This window comes from Larimichthys crocea, chromosome III (assembly GCF_000972845.2).
Source record: "Larimichthys crocea isolate SSNF chromosome III, L_crocea_2.0, whole genome shotgun sequence".
Classification (NCBI taxonomy): domain Eukaryota; kingdom Metazoa; phylum Chordata; class Actinopteri; family Sciaenidae; genus Larimichthys; species Larimichthys crocea.
The window spans coordinates 45,867,398-45,885,532 of record NC_040013.1 but is presented as its reverse complement, the minus strand read 5'-3'; the positions used below and the strand labels follow the sequence as shown (position 1 = coordinate 45,885,532).

The 18,135-nt window shown below is 41.1% G+C and overlaps 1 protein-coding gene across 2 annotated transcripts in view; it reads right to left on the bottom strand.

Moving 5' to 3' along the window:
* inpp5a (inositol polyphosphate-5-phosphatase A) overlaps window positions 1–18,135 on the bottom strand; it is a 134,870-nt gene that overhangs the window by 96,448 nt on the left and 20,287 nt on the right. For both annotated transcript variants that reach the window (XM_027278479.1, XM_027278478.1), the window contains exon 2: window positions 1,085–1,126. In XM_027278479.1, coding sequence (XP_027134280.1) covers window positions 1,085–1,126 — 42 coding nt within the window. The remainder of the gene's footprint in view (window positions 1–1,084; window positions 1,127–18,135) is intronic.

Sequence of the window (18,135 nt, the reverse complement as noted above, 5' to 3'; positions counted from 1 at the left end):
ACTCAGAGTAACATGTAGTCCCGTAAGGTTAGCACTATGTACATTATTTTATGACTGAAATCATAGAAAAAAGTAATCAACGTGCAGATTCAGAGAGCAACACACTCAGTTTTCAAATTACAGATGGTGCAAAGCAACAGCTAACGTCTGTTAGCACCAGATTAATGGTACCGGATTAATATTGCATGAATAAAATTATTTGACTTTACTCTGTTACTGTTTGTTTGTTTGTTTATCAGGGATTACACACGTTAACATAAATTACATTTAGCTAAAAATCATTTTCATCTGCAGTACTGTCAGTCAGAACCAAATAATTCCAGCCTGTGTAACATGAGTGTACCGATAAACTGCTGTAATCGGCATAAATACGCCCTCTGGATGTGAAAACATTTCATGGAATATATTAATTTCCTTAATTTACCTCTTCACAACCACAACACGGTTGTATAGAGAAAAAAAAGGGGGGATTATCGCAGTAAGAACTCGATGCGTTGCTCTCTCTCTCTTTTCTCTGTCTGTCACTTTCAGACAGCAGTTAAGAGCTCGAGCTGCCTCACTTCCCTTACCCCAGTGGAAAGAGTTGTGGTTAGTCAGGGGTTCCTATCTAGATGAAACGGTGAGATATGAAACATGACTGAGCTCAAGATTTTCCTCTCTGAAAAAAAAAAAAAACAATGCATTGAGAAGGGTGAAAAGAAGGTGAATAAGATCACAGCAGCTCAACATTAGTCTGCAAGATTTTTTTTTTAAGGATTCCCAAGCTGGATCAGTTGGCTATAAAAAGTTTTAGATCCCTGGGTTATGACAGAACTAGACTGAGATTTCTTGAGCTATGGGAAGCACATGCCTTCACTTCACAGTGCTTGAACTGAAAAAGAAAGTCACGCTGACTAGCCTCAAGGATTGTGGTCACAGTCCTATGACAACACTTGAAGCTATAGAAACACATGCCAGGTTTGCTGGATCAGTAGCACATCCACTGTACATTTACTGCTGCAGCCAATTTGGAACAGATGACATGGAGCTCAAGCAGTAATACATTGGTCACTACATATCTGAGGCCGGATACAGTGTCACTCACCTGGTAAAACTCCCTCAGCCATGTTTTCTGTAGATTTTCAGGCTGGAAAGAGAAAAGAAAAGAAAAGACGAGATGTTAGTCACAGATCCAATGTGGTTGAAAGTGTGTGTGCGCTGCATCACGTCAAACAGAAGAAAACATACCAAGCTGATATCTTGTTGGAAACAACAATGACATTTGACATTTTCTCAGCCAAAACCCTTTAAGATTTCAATTCAGAGTAACGAGTAAGGCATGTCTATCTAATATATGGATAACCATATGTTCTATCCACTGACAGGAAGTTTCCTTCCACCAATTACAGTGTCTTTCTGTCAGGGTCAAGAATCGTGTTCTCGGGGGCATCATCCGGTGTGTCGTCATCTTTCCTTCCCTCACCTCCTTTTTCTCGGCCTGTATCTGTCATTCCCTTCTTTTTCCTCCCTCCCTTTCCTCCACTTTAAAAGGCTATTCCCAGACCTGGACTCCATTTGGTTTGTGCAGTGGAAACAGAGACGGGGCCCTGGGCAGTCTACCATTTAAGGAGAGATCTCCCTCTGTCGATAACTAGGTCTGATGAACGCTCTGCGTGTTTGTGTGCATGTGTGTGCGTGTGCGTGTGCGTGTGTGTGTGTGTGTGTAGGAGAGTTTGTCCTAACAAGACTAGTCTAAAATAGGAATACACGAGGGATCTGCCGGCTCTGTTGGTATCTGTAACAAAGCCCTAATATATTACAGAAGTAGGTGCAGTATCCTTGGATGGCATCAGGGAACAAAGCACACCAAATACCTCATCACCAAGACAACACTATCTAACAACATTTTACTTATTTGACAAAACAATCTTAAGGGTTATCTTAATATTACTCATGCTCAATGTGAAATGTTAATTCATCTCTCTGTAGAAAAGTACACACTATACAATTTGTCAATGACGTATGACACCTGAGCGTTTTTAGGATCACAACCAACTCTTTAGATAAAAATGATTGGAATCATACGTGAACACTCCTACCTACGTGACCGGCGTGAAAAACATACCAGTGTGTATGAGTGTCTTTGCTTTTTATGGAAAGTCTTTCAAAATGAAAGTAAAACCCGCCGAGCAGGTTGACCCATAGTTAATAATAGATTGTTCACAAATTTCTGAAAGGTGAAGTGGATAGAGCTACTTGATCTTCTTCATTGTATCTTCAATGAACACTATACAGTGTGTAACAGAGTGCAGACTGTCATTTACTAACTAAAAAAGAGAATTCGCTCTTAAATCTGAAAGTATGTCTAAGTCTGTTTGTTTAATCTGTACTGGTGCAATTGAGTAAAAACAGCAATTTGTGGGGGAGTCGCAAACTATTTATTGATGACTGTTCTGTTTTCTGTTTAAATATTGTTAAAATATTTTTTCAACCAACTTGCAGGGACCTTTTTAGTTGTTGACAGTCGAGAGCCTTAGCACTGGGTAAATACGCTTGTCAAAACTAGACGACTTGTCAGTAACCTAACCACTTCATTTCTGGTGTAGTCTACCACAAATCCAGCGAGAATACAAACTGATGTGGTGTGTTCTTGTACCAAACTAAACATGGACAGTAAGCATAAGCTTTAAAAACGTGCTATTCTTTTATTTCTAAAAGCTTAGAAATGAGAAAATAGCAGAATAACAAGAGTAAGAGGTATAAATATATATAAGTGGGAAGCATAAAAAAGGAAGAGCTTACATTAAAAAGGTCTGGTTAAGGGTAAAAGGATAAAAAGATCATTAAGGAAATTATATAGTATGACAATAAGATAAAAGAGATGATAAAAGAGTCCACTTAATTAGCAAAAGCCTTATCTTCTCGGGCCGGTCTGCTAAAGTTAAAAGAGCCCTGATGGAGAAGTCTCAGTCACCTCACCTCTAGTTTTGAGCCTCGACCGTGAAACAGCCAGAAGTGACCCGCCTGAGGACCTGAGGCTACGTGCTGGCTTGTACAGGGTTAGCATGCTGGCTTGCTGCCTAGATAGATCCAATATGGTTAGGGACCAGACCCTGACAGGCTTTAAAAGTGATCAGTCTGACAGGCTTTAAAAGTGATCAGTACAATCTTAAAATCAATCCCAAAATGCACAGGGAGCAAATGGATGTGATGTTGTCTGTTAAAACCAGTAGAAGCCTAACTGCTAGTTAGAGGTGATGATTTATTGTTGATGCCAGAGAGGAATGCAGTACAGTAGTCCAGTTTTGAAAAGTTAAAAGTGTGGAATATTTGGAAGAAAGGATGGGGCACGTTTATTGATATGTGTTTGGAGGCCTGAAGGTCTGAATTGAAGAATATGCCTACATTTTTGGCAGAGGGCCTGATGTTAGTGGACAGGGTAAGGAGGGAGGGATGTGGGGGAGTGAACAATAAAATCTCTGCAAAGTAAAAGTTCTGGAACCACTGAGTTGTCGAAAGTTTTAAGCCAACAAACATCATCGTTCAGACATACAAAAACAGCAGCTGTTTCCCGGGTCATTAGGTCTCAATGGGTAATCTGACCTAGAGGAAGTATACAGATGGGGGAAAAAAAACAAAAAGGGACCTAAGATTGATCCTTGTGGTACACCACAGGCAGCCACAGCTTTACAGAAAGTGTAACTGCCTATGGCGGCCGCATAGGTTCTTTTTACAAAGTAGAAATAAAACCAGAAGTGCAGTGCCCTCGATACCAACAGAGGTCTTGAGATGCTCAATAAAAAATGCATGATCCATAGTGTCGAAAGCTGCACTTATCTAAAACAATTAAATTGCACTCTCATGCTCATCAGCTACTACAAGAAGTCTTCTTCCAGATCAACAATCTTTTTATTTGTCTTTTTGAGTAGAAGACAATCCTTGCTAGTCATTGCTGTTATTGCTTAAATTTCACAATTGTGTCAATAAAGCTTTAAGTCACTGGCTATGGATTATTTATACGATAACATCAGAAATTATAAACAGTGGACAGACAGAGTGATGAGGCGAACTTTGCAAGCAAAGCCTGAAATGCTCAAACTACAAACAGAAATGCAGTGGCATTTGTGCTGAAAAGACCAAAGGGTCTGGCTACAACTGTAGAGCCTTTAGACGAAACTGTAAGTAAATAAACTCTTTGTAAAATTTAGAGGTAAACATGTTTATCTACCAATGTGTCTCCTTCAGGCGTCACACGAGTGACGTCACTGATCGCTGACATTATTTAGTTTGAAAAACAAAAAAATCATTGTGACATTGATTGGCAGCGTGTTGATCTCAAGACATTAGATTAAAACCTTTACATATGAGACACTATATGATTTTATCTGGCCACTGTCGACACCTGCTAACCAAGATTGGAACAGACCCGGGCTAGCACTGTCTGCTGTCACACCATTAGCGTCTATGAATTAAATGCAGAACTTTCCACAGATATGCTAACATACTAACTGAGGAATTAATGCGGTCAAAAGCTCATGTCTGATATAAGCTGACATTTCCAGGGGCACCTAAATGTCTCAAGACTGAGCAAGTGTGCATATCTGTATGTGTGTGTGTATGTGCACCATCGTCCCAGGCTCAGCCAGATCAGACAGAGCATAGGTCTATATAAGGACATAAGCACTGGACCTTGTCATTAGTCACATGGATGGAGGAAGAGAAAAAGAGAGTGAGACGGAGACAGACAGGAACAGAAAGGTTCAAACCAGAGAGCTGCCACCTGACCATTGAGTTAGTACGGCAAAGAGCCACATACAGTCATAAGTTCACACTGACAGGTCAGAACGAGAGGTGCAGTTTTTGTATTGTTTTACACTAGGTATGTGCCTCACAGTGTATGATTCAGTTAGTGGCTTATTGTGTCTCTCGAGTTTAAGTATTGAAGTGTGGGATCGCAGCGATGGTACCATCAAGTAAAATGACATCCCTTGACGAATCATCCAGATATTTTTAGCTCTTTCCATTAGTCGTTTGTCCCAGGAACACAGTTAGCTGAGATCTCTGCAATTTCAAAAGGTTTGAGGTGTATCACGCTCAGCGGCACATTGAGCGAAAACAATGAATATGTTATCTCAAACATATCCCTCCAAGCACACAAGTGGACGCTGCATGAAACAAACCAGCAGGCACTAACTTGATGGAGGCGTGACCATGTTAATAATAAGGCAATAAAACCATAGTGTTGACAGTTTTACAAACAAGTCTTAAAGTATCTCATCTGGGGAATATGTGTCCTACTTCAACTGGACGTGGAGCAGAGATTGGAAAGAAAACAGCTACGGCAGCTTGCTCATCCAGAGCTTTCTAGTGTGCTCAGATTTAGGCTGACCCATCTCTGATGTGATGGTCCAGGGGAACAGATGTTGCCCTTGTCATTGCGGCTCGGAGGAGGACCAGCAGGCCCTTGGAGGCCTGGGCCCTGGAGAGAAAGTGGGCTAATAGCAAAAGGGAAGGGAGGACGAGCAGAGTCTATATCTGTAGCCACGGCACTTTGCCACCCGCCCTCAGCGTATCACAAGTTAATTTGCAGTTAATTAGAAAGTGGGCCTATACTGGAGAGGTAAAAATAAACCTGTACCCTCCCCAGCCTCTCCTCCACATACACCTCCTCTTCCTCCACTGGCTCTTTGACGCTTAGTTCTCTCCACTCTTCTTTGGCCATGCCTCTGTTTTTTCAGTCGATGGCCTACTTTTGAGACAGTGTGGGGAAAGAGACTGCTCGGTTTTTCAGTGAAACTCCCTTGAAAATCATGATTATGACAAAAAGACCTGAGGGGTCCGTGGAGTCTTGATCTTTTCACCACTCACATTGCATTTGCACAACAATGTACTGATGTATCTCCTATTCTTTCCTTTTCAGTTTGACCTAGCAATAAAGCAAAACTATGTTCAAGCTTATCACCACGATAACATCACAACACTTTCTTTGAGTGCAGGTATGACTCGACATTGTTCCAAGGCATTTGCCAATGCTCAATCTTTGAATTTAACAAATAAAATGCAAAGCACTAGCTAGATGGGCAGGTCAAAATGTGGTATCACACTGAGTAGAAGTACAGCCTGATATTACCTTTGACTGCATTAAAGTTGCACAAAGCAAAGGCAAGTTAAGGTAAAGGGTCCGTTCACCACAATCGCAAAAGGTGTTTTCTCACTTAACTCTGAAGGTGTCAAGCTATGCAGGTACTTTTAGATTTATGAGCTGAGGTTATGTGATAAATATACAAACCATTTCAGACCCTTTGCAACATAAATAGTTCCTAAACACACACATTTCACAAGTAAGAAAAGAACTAAAGTATCTGTATGACTAAACAACCGTAGATGTGCGTGTGAGAAATGATGCTTTTGTGTGATTTGAAAGAAATGACTGTAACCCAAACCACAAAGTGAGGCTACAACAGAAAAAACAACACGCCGCCTTCTCTAATTAAGGCTCTGTAAATAAATTCCTGTGTATTGTGAGGTCATCTCTATAACAGGAAGAAGGAAGTGATGAATCAAAACTTGTGCATACTTTTAGAGAACCTCTCTCTACATTATTCTCTTTGGACAACTTGTTACTATATACTAGTGTGTAGGCTGTGCTGTCAGTTTCATGCAAAGTGTACAGCAGTGAGCAGTGCGCTCTTGCTTTAAACAGTAACATGAAGTTCTACTCGAGTTCTTCTTGAGTTAAGCGGTCAAAAGCAGAGGTCACAACCCTCAGGCTGCCGCAGATCCTCAGAGGTCGTGACCTGAAGTGCACACAACGTTCCTTCCCTTGTGGCTCCTCAGTGAGGCATTCTTTGGATAACACTGTAGTATCATTCCTCAACCCCTGTTGGTATTACAGCAAGTCGTTTTAAACCGAGGCTGGTAGGGAAATTACGTCAAGGCCCGTCCAGTTAAAGACCCCCGTCGCGATCTTCTGGGAACACATGGCCAACACATGAGATTCCTCTCCTCTCCACCTACTCCTCATACTCCCGAGTAATCTTCACGCTGTTTCCTCTTGGCCTCTATTACAATATTATTATTTACATTGCTGATCTCCAGGTTCGTCCATCCCCTCGTCACCGCTGTTATTTTGCTTTATCCTTCTCAACAATTGTGCTATTCTTTCATTCCCAGCAAGCATGCCCAGCCCTTCTTTTCTCAGACTGAACCAGCATGGGGTGAGAGTAATGCAGTTTAAAAAAAAAATACTTTGCTCTGCAGCACGCAACCTCCATAATTGAAAATAAGAGAGTGGAGATGAGGAGTCTTAAAAAAGCAACGGTTGCTTGGTTACACCTGGCACTAATACCAGACACACACAGGTCTACCACAGAAAAAAAAAGCTGCATTCGAGATACAACTTATAAATCAAGGTGCAGTACAGTATAGCTCTAATGTGGTCGTCTCACTCTGTCTGTTTTTGACATACAAAGAGGTGGACCTAGCTCTGAAGCAAGTCAGACACATGACTGAATATAGAACAACTATTTGCATATGTGTTTTAAGTTCACTTGAAGGACGTCTTAAAATGTAAGTAACATACGTGAATTGGTGGTGGATGCTTTCATGTGAAGCGTAGGGATGGGAATTGATAAGATTTTTACGATTCCGATTCCATTATCGATTCTGCTTAACGATTCGATTCTTTATCGATTCTCATTTGGGGAAAAAAAGGAGAACAAACAGTTTGATCAGCATCATCCAGAGGAGGTAGTGAACTGGAGCGAGTACTAGTACAGCTGCCAGCCTCTGAGCCAGCCAGACTCTCTCTCTCGTCATGGTCATCTTCTAAATGTAATGCAGAAGGCATTCGTTTAATGGTAACTGTTAAAGCATGTTTTAAAAAGAAGCACATTGCGCTAACATGGTAGGCAGTGTGTTATTTACCTTCCGTAGTAACCACAGAGGTGGTCATAGCCTGGCTGCTGCTGCAAGGTTGAGATTAATCTCCAGTCTGAAGCGTGTCAAAAACACGACATTCATTTAAAAATATTGCATGTTGTGTGCGCAAATGTTTCTGCATGTTCGTCGTGTTCCCTCCCGACGCTGTTATCTCCACTTTGCAATGATTGCAAGTCGCCCTGTTGCCATCTGTTTTGGTAAAATGCAACCAAACTTTGGAGCGTTTGAACCAAGTGGGTGCCATTGTTTACTACTCATTGCACTGCACGTGCAAAACTTGCGTAAGTTACGGGCCATAATTAGTCGTGATTGCTGGAATCAAGCACTTAACTTCTTGCGGAAGTTAAGTGCCGTAATTTGTCGTGCTTTCTGGAATCGATAAGAGAATCGTTAGAACTGCCAAACGATTCCATGGAATTGAAACACACGGAAGAACTGGTCCTCGATTCCCATCCCTAGTGAAGCGCCTGACATGCTGGTTTGCACGATGTAGGCAGATGAAGGACATTTCTGAATGAAAGCTGCTGAAGACTGAAATTCTGTGCCAATATTAAATACTACACAAGACACAGCAACAAGGAGGAAATCGACTGATTTAAACACAAAGTTCTGCTCACTGTTCCACAGAAGTACGACTCAACCTTTGTGGTTTTTTGAGGCCCTGGAGGACCTTTGTCAAGTCTGAGGTAATAAGCCTGATGATGTCATCAGTCAGGCTGAGCTTGGAGACTGAATTTATAACAGAAAGCCTGTCCTACAAGCTGGAAGCATGGAGCTGCAAATACATGGGTATTTCTGAGGAAGGGAGAGTAACATGTGATGTGTAAGATCCAGTGTTTTTGAAGCTTGACCCACTTCAATTATTTATTTCTAAGTTGTTTTGTAAGTCCCACAACTTTACTGGAATAAACCTTTACAGTCCAGACTCCACATGTAGTAAATCAATTCTAAAATCTTATTTATGGCGGATAACCTTGACTTTTACGACTGCTGTGCTATTGCCACATGCAGTATCAGGAAGTTACCTTCTGATTTTTTTTTTTACAGTGCAGTAGCTAAATCCATTATGTCTGTTGTTAAGGTTTGTTGAGAGCTGTAAAAAATGCCTTTCTTACTTCCAGACAGATAAATGTCACGCAAAGATTTGTTTTAAAGTCAGTACAGAGCGCAGTCTTAACTCATCTCCTTAAAATCTTCTCCATTTAATCTGCAGTGTACTGTATTAGCATAAACACCTTTTTTTTGGCTACATGGAGGCAGCACAGCTAGTTGTTGGCTGTAAAATCCAAAACACTGAGCTAAAAGACGCCAAAACAGTGTTTAGCTCATTGAATCATTGTAGAGCTGTTGAGAGCCACAGAGTCAGGTGCTTTCGTTTCCACATACATGTAGCCATGTGATCTAATGCTAATATAAAAATACAAATTATAGTCGCTTTAAAGTTTGAGTATGGGTAGATAAGAAGTAACCAACCACAGTGCTACTGCTTTTCAAATATCTAAAACGCCATGTGACAGAATGACCTTTAAGAGAACCAAAAAAAGAAAAACGTCACACTTTAGTAAGTCTAATTTATGCAGACAAACAAAGACTATGAACTAGACATGACGAGGAGAATTGATGCCTTTTTTCTAAACAACCATATACATTTTCATAACCACCTCATTTGCCATGCAAAATGAGAATAAATCTGACAGCTTTTACTACCAGGAAGGCTTGGAATGATTTTCCACACAACCACAGCTCGGAGAAAAAAAACAAAAAAAAACAAAAAACAAAACATCTTTTCAAAAGAGAATCTCTTCACTGCTTTGAGATTGTTCCATCTGAAACATAACCATTACTTAATTACAGGATTTCATTTTCTCGTATCCGCTGCAAACAACAGAAAGCTGCTAGATCCCAAACGGAAATGGAAATAAAGATGTTAAAAAATGCCCAGCAGTGGGCATGCAACACCAGCCTTTCACGTCAAAGCCTTTTTTTTTTTCCCCCGACCCTCGTGAACAGCACCTTGTGCATGGGCAGCTTGTGTACGTGTGTGTTGACAGACTGTTAGAAAGGAGGTTATTAGCTTTCAGGGGAGCAGGCAGTTGACTAAAAATACCTTGCCTAGATGGAGGCCACTGACTGAGGGAGGTGATCTGAGGAAGGAGAGCAGCTGGGAAGATTCAGCAGGGGAATCAGCCAATTGGCTGGCCATGTGTCCTTCAACAGGTTTGCCACCGATGTCACTTTCCCTAACGGCTCTCCTTTGCTGTTGCTCGGTAGAGGCCGGATGACGTGGAGGTGTGTCCCCTCAGTGTTTTATTTAACTCCACATCAAAGAGGCTCATTATGGAATTAATTAGAGCAAACCCACTCTGAGGAAACACTAAATTAGACCTAAGCTGGCTCCTGAGAGTTATGCTCATCCTTGCAGAGATTGGGGGGGGGTCTGCTGCCGACAGATTTTTTAAACTTTCAGAAAGAGATAATCCGGCGAGCTCACCCACTCGTGTGGGGGTAAAGAAGCATGCAGGATTTCAACTTCTCTCTCAAGTTTTCTCCGTCACGTGTGTACAAACGGGTGTGACAACGTGATCGCAGAGAAAATATACGGAATATCTGCGTAAGAACATATGAATAAAAATGTGTTTCCGTTTCTTTTTTTATTTAGTAAAAAACCACAACTAAATGAGGGAACACAAGTTTCAGTTTATGTATGGTTTTGCTTTCAGGTTCGACTGTTGTATTCTCTCGTGAGTTTTTCATCGCTCTCTAGCGCTTGTGTGCCCTTCAGGGTGTTTACCTGCCTTTAACACAATGCATGCTGGGACAGGTTCCAGCCAAACCCTGGACCCTCAACAGAAAGAAGCAGGTATAGAGAACGGATGATGGAGTGTTTGTGTCTTACTGATGTGTTAAAAGCTTTTCTGCTGTGAGAAAGAAAACTTTGTATCACACTTAAAGATATTCAATAATGGCCAAAACATCTTCATCATCATCATATGAAGAGTTCTGAGAGATACTGTTATAGCACTGTTATAGGTAAATGCACATGTAAACTACTGTTACATTTATCATTATTTACTAAGAAGGTATCTCTGCTTCATATGAACAGCAGAGGCAGACAGAAAAAGTGTAAACTGAGCACAAAGAGAATGCTAGCTGCAGTAGCTGCAGAGTAAATGCAGTGGTGACCAAAGCAAAACAGAGAAACAGTACTCATCCAAATGTACGCTCACACACCCCCAGTTAGTGTGAATTAACAATGCAATCAGATGGGATTAGTCTAGATTAAGTTTCATCAGAAAACAGGAAATTACAGCACTTAGAGCGACCGCAGCTGTGTAGTTCGAAAGCCTTTTCCTCACTGCATCAGACTGCAGCACACACACTTCGAAAACGCTCCGTCAAACGCTCACACACACACCTCCTCGATAGAGAGATTACGGTATCAGTTGAGGGTGACGCTGTACAGGTAACACTGCAGTGCATCAGCAGTGCAGTACAGTGCAGACTGAAGCTTTGCTCAGTCAAGTGATCCGAACGTCTTTTCACAACTCACAGTTTGCTTCTCGCATCTAAGACAGATCGATATCAAGGACCTTCATGATTTCTTTACAAAGTGCTTCTCACTGTGAAATCTTGCACTGAAAGAAGTCCGCATTGTGCAACACACACCAGATCTAAAAGGGAGCCCAGCAACTGACAGAGCTTTGCCACTATCTGAATAGTGTGAGCTCTCCCACTCACACCTCTGCCATGTGTTACTCAACACAGACAGCAAACTCCCTTCAACAATATGATGCACACAGACTGTACTCAAATACCTCTTGACTGCCTCCTAACTTATTATTTCCGTTCTTTATTCAGGGAAACTTAGTGTGTAAGATTTCATTAAATACTAACACTGAATAAATATTTTTTGTAGCAATTAATTACACAGACCTAATGATCTATTTCACTGGTTTTCAAACTGTGGTACAAGTACCACTGTTGGTATACAACCACTCTCCAATAAACTATTAGGTGAGCTCAAATATGACTAGGGATAAAAATGACCAGTTCAAAAACACAATACATAATCTTATTATTAAGAATAAAGCTGGCTCCTGTTTGAACTGTTCATAGCTGAATAAAGTTGGCCTACGCTGCTGTCATGATGGTGGTACCTGGAGAGCTGGATACTTTCCGAGGTGGTACACTGCTCTGTTTCATAACCAACATATGACAGGCTCTGTTAGGGTTGCCATTAAAATGGTAACGCAACAGAAACTTGCACAATTGCTCTGTTATGTTCAAAAACTACAAAGAAACCTGACAGCACCTGGTGTCTGCAAGAAATAGTAAATGTGACCTTACCTAATGAAAGAAATGCACATATCTGATTTTTTGTTTTTACACTGCAAAGTATATTAAGCATGTGTTTGTAAAGGTCAGGCACGTGCGGCACTCCACAAAAACCATGACACGTCTCCAGAAGATGTCTTTAAATTATCAGCTGGAGATTTGTCAAGCCACAGGCGACTCTGATAAGGATAAGCGGCTACAGAAAATGGATGGATGGGTTTTCGTCAAGCCCTTGGAGATTGTCAAGAAGCCACAGTGCCGTAGTGAAACCACACCCAAATTCTCACAAATCAAACACTTATCTGTGGTGGCTGTAAATGTTTGCATGTGAATGGGGAACAGAACCTGTCGTCTCATTGGATTTATGGTGATTATGATTCACTTCAGCAAATCATCAGTTTTCCAATGTAGTCTACCGATTACACACATTAGTCCTCTTTTTACAGCACTACTGCTTTTTTGAAAAGAAGACTTTAGTGGCTCGAGAGGCAAAGTCTGATAAACATAACGGTAGATAGAAAAAGCTACAGCGCTCGGTTTTGACAAGGTAGAAGAATGTGTGGATATGTCTGCTTCCTCAGCATCGATCCTCGTCCTTTTTTGTTGTAGGACTGCAATCCCCTGCATCTGTGTGTGTGTGTCTGTGTGCATAAACAGCTGTGTGACAGAATAACAAGGGGAAATACTGTAAACCTCTAAGAGGGGAGTGCCTGGTGTTTGAGATGCCACCCAGACTCATCACACTGTAATCATGAGCCACTAATCAAGCAAAAATAAAGACCATCCATCCTCTGATCCACAGAGTCCTGTACATATTCAGCTGTGATTAGAGAGCTGAGGTCTGCATACTGTAGCTCTACTTGTCAACAGAGCTACAGGGTTTTGCTAGTGAACATGACTAAGATACAAAGGACAAACAGTACTCAACTCTGTCTGTTCTGGCAGCCAACAACAACAATCATTTTCTAACTCAATACACTTTCCGGGTGTTGATTTCTTGACTTAATCTTGGGCGGTGTCCTGTGTGGCTTTTTATGGACGTGACAAAAAAATCAAAGAAATGTGCCGTTATCAGCCATATGTCATACGAGATAAGAGGCTTATCATATCCATAGCCCCCCCCCCCCCCACACACCAATCATTGCAAGAAGTGACCCACCAAAGACTGGTCCTGGATTAGAGCCACATTAGGCCTGACGTTTCAAACAAGGAACAGTATGCTATTATAAAACAGGGCCGAAATCATCTGCTGGGTACTTTTATTGCTATAGTTCAGTTGCGGATAACTTGGTTCCCATTCTGAGCTGAGGACAAAGGTTACAGTGGCAGCTTCGATGAATTTTTCCTTAAAGTCAAAACTGTGTGAACCACACACGAAAATGTAATTTTTTCCCAATATATTCTAAGAATTTGGAGTGTACATTCTACACTCCAAATTAAATGATATAGCACTTATATGTTTCCAATAAAACAAATAGTAAATACACTTGCTTTTAGACAATATAGTATAGGGTCACCCACATCAACTGGGCCCCTGAGAGTGAATGACTAATGATAATGTCTCCTTAAAAAAGATCAAGTGCAGCAAAGTAGTTCCACACTTCCTGTGAAGCAGCTCATTAATGGTTGACAGGCTGAGGTTGTACTAAAATAAAATATACCCACATCCGAACGAGTGCGACATCTCTGGAAAAGAAATAAAAACGCTCAACTTTTACAAGCGCCAGGCGCTTTCCTGACAAATCGGACAAATGTTCCACATGGCATCAGTGATATGAAAGATCTAATAAAATCTTGTACAGGCCTGGTTAGTGTCACTGTAAGTAGAACGTTGTATTCACTCAAGTCATAACCTGTAAAGCAAAATGAGGAAATGTCCTAAGCGGAGGTTTTCTACACAAAAGTTATCAGATCAGTCGGGCAGCCACCAAGAAACCTACGACAGTTTCTTATTGTTTTGAGCTGAAAATGCATTTTATGAGAGATTTAAAAGCTATGTCAGACGCAGTGCTGAAGGTTAATCCTTGTGTTTACTTTGCTCCCGCCGGGGTAATTCAACAGAAGAGCAGAGGCGGGTGCCGTGCTGCACAGTAAGTCACATGATCAAGAAACGCAACAGAGAATCTATCCACACAATATTTATGATCCACAGAATCTTGCCAAAAATAACTCGTCATCATCTGTTCTTTTCCCAGGAACATTTGGGATTTCCCTAAACAGTTACACGACAAATATATTCATTCTTTGGCTCATTTATCATTTTGAAACGACTTCATAACTTTTCTACATACATTCTAGCATTTGGTGGTGTCTGGTCAAAGTTTCAGTTCAGGAATTCTAGCACAACTTTTTTGTAAGATACTAAAGTCTTGAAGGATCAAAACACCAGCAACAGTTGTAGTTGAGAAACACTCTGCTATGAGACCAACATGTTTCGGCACAGGCCTCAGATAATCTGGTGTCCTTTCCCCGAGTGACTCAGATGAAAATCAATGGCCTCATCATGAAGTTTTTCATGTGACGAGAAGCAGGAAAACCCCAACAATCTCAAAATCCAGAAAACTCAGAATCACACAAATTACACTATACTGATTTTCTATGGAGTCATTATTGAAGCTGCAGGAACATACACTTACAGATGTGTAGAGCTGTTGATTAGTCTGTAACTTAAATGTGAAGTCTCAGGCAAATCTTAACTCAAGGCCTACATAACAGCATTTTATGGAATTTTGAACTGCGTCTCAGTCCTCTTCAACAGGTGGTTAAGGAGTTCACTTCTGGGAATTTGTGACAGGCATTTTGGACGTTTGAAGACTGAATGATTCAATGATTGATTGTCATTAGTTGCACCCTTAAACATACATTTATTTACATTTAGTATCAAGTATAAACGGATAATCTCTAGTATTGTTAATACAGTCTGCTGTTAACATGGAGAATGTGACTGTGAAGTAGGACGTGAAGCGAGCAAAGTTCCAAAGATTATTTTCACAAAGCAAATTGTAATACTTTATGTCAATAATGACACTGACGTACTTAGAACAACACCTGCAGCATTTCACAAGTTTCAGACGCCATAGATGTTAGTCTTGGAAGCTAAGGTCTTCATCAGAACTAAAACTACATGATCAACATTCTAGGTTTCCAGAGGGGCAATATTTTTCAGAAGACTCACCCTTAAAGACAGTATTTACTGCCATACCACAGCTTCTATAACTTTCTCTCTCAACATGCAAGGGCATTCCTCAACACATTTGACAATTACTGTATGTTATAGTAAACATGCAAACAAAACAGTATTACTGTAGAGGTTTTCATTAATAATTCCATCGGCCAAAACACAGAAAAAGTACCGGTACCATGTTAAAAACTGGTGCGGCACTCATTGCTCAGATGGCCTGAGGACATCCTAAGGGAGGCGAACAAACTGGTTCTGCTCACACTTTCAAAAAGGAGGATTCAATCTCCAAAAGGGACATACTTAGAAACATGTATGCATAATTTAGTAACAGAAGAAAGGGAGAGAATTAGGCTGTCACAGATTCAACATAAAAAAGCCTGCTCTACTTTCTGGAGCTTTGAAAAGTCACTCAGATGCCTCACATCTCTAGAGGCATCTGCACAGAAACGTTTGATGAGGATAGATGGGTTTGTGAGATTTTTTGTTCTGTTTTTTTTTTCGTGCCTTTGTGTTTGTGGATAAGAATTAAAAGTCTAAAATTGATTCTAATATCGATTATGCCGTTTGTGTCTTGGTGTCAGGGACCACTACTTTGCACTGATTCAACAAAAGAGACACATTTGGTGTTCATCTTGAGAGCTACCAAAAGACAAATGTCACGCAATGTTATTCACTGTTGCTATAGGCTGAATATGTCAATCATGTCGTCCCCCTGTAAGCAAACTCAATATTTTCCCTCTTTACATAAAGTGCTCTGTCTAAATGTGGCTCTCACACTAGACTGTATGTGTGTTCTGCATATTGTCTAAGGGGAGCCTAGAGCGAAATGTAAACGACATGTAAATGATGTTTTATGTGATATGTGACATCCATAAATCAATTTCACATCTGGCAGGTATGTGAAATCTCGATCATTGATTAGTTTCGACAAAGTTTAACATGTCTTTGGAGTGAGGCCAAAAAAAACAGAGCATTTGATAGTAAAGGTCGCCAGTATTGGTGTTACAATCGGAAGTGGAACCAGGTAACGTACGCTGGTGAGTTTACATGTGTGCACACAGGCATCTTTTTTTCTTTTCTTTTTTTTTAGAGACAATGACAGCGGCATCTAGTGGTATAGTTGTTGATTGCAACCCCATCGCCTCACCCTTGATGAATTGGATTACAGTGGCCACAAAACAAAACAATGCAAAAGGCTCTTTCTAGAACATGGCGGTTCAACATGGCAGACTCCCTTGTGCTGGATGGAAAATTCTACAAAGTAACCAGACTTGTTGGATTTCATGTCTGAGAGTTGTGTGAAGAACATGAACATGACAACAGCTGCACTACTGAGATTTTGTCTATGAGGAAGTGAAGTTGGACACACTAACTGACACACTTTAAGATTCTAACTGTGAAAAGCATAAGATTAAACATTTTATATTTGTGAAACCGTTTCTCACTTGACCCACTGAATTAATATCTCAATGCCAGAATTATGGACAGTCAGCTCAGTCACTGAGTCTGTGGAAAGCGAGAATAATCTTTGGCTTAGTGAAAAAAAGAAGATCATCAAGATAATCCTCCAGTAATGTGTTTGTGTGGGAATAATGTGATTACACCTATAATACAAATCCCTGTTACTGATGTCTATGCGCAGAGTGTGTGATTTGCCTTGATCATGATGGTAAATGAAGTCATTGTGAACTACAATCTAGCAAGGAGACAACAGGAAATGGTTTCAAGTAGGAGGAGGAGGGGAGACAACACACTGTAGTACAAGTTGTGTTTCCTTCAGGTGGCGGCACAAACCCTTCTACTTCCTGTACAAGAATGACACTTTTCTAGTGATACTGTAACTGTGCTGTTACTCTGCTTCTGTCCCTCTTTGGGTCATTAGATCATCTCTGCATCATCACTCTCCCAGCTGTTTTTTCGCCTCTCTCTGCCCTCCTTGGTTGCCTTTTTTTTCTTTTCTTTTTTTGGTCTTTCCCACTTGCTGTTGTCTGTTCTTATCTCGCGGCGCTCTCCTGCACACAGCATCCTGTTTGCACTGGGGCAGGACAAACATTGTCTCTGTGTGACGCCGAAGACATTTCACAGGCTATCACGTTTTCAGCATGGGCCCGATATCTCTATAATTGGGTTCTTCCTGCTGTGGGAGTGCTTTAGAGAGAGTGAGAATGGAAAGAAAGAAAAAAAGAGAGTGGAGAAAAAAGAATGAGCAACAGGAGGGGGCCAAAGACGGGTCAGTTTCCATTTCCAGCAGGACCCCATTAAAATGTCTCAGAGAAGCCCCGCAACAACTCTTTCTGTCATGTTCCGGGTACTATGAAGAGCAGAAAGATCAACATGGGGATCCATGTCATACAAAAATAGGTTAAATCCATCATAGTTTATCAAGCAAGCCCAAAAGTGGACAAACCAGACTCTCCCCCGCTCTTACAGCAGAAAGCATGTCCAAAATTTGTCCAAATCAAGGATTTATCTCCCAAGCGGTTCTCTGATTTAACGGTTCCCTTGGGCATTGACCTTCCGCAGAGTGCCAGAAAACCAGGCTTCCAAAGTAAACAGTGGAGAGGGCGCTGGATTTCCACAACACAGTGCCCAGGCCTCAACCAAACCCAGAGTAGATGAGTCACGCCTCAGAAACACCACAACAGCCATCAGTGGTTAAAACCTGGGTTAGAAAAAGACACTGGACACACGACAAGCTT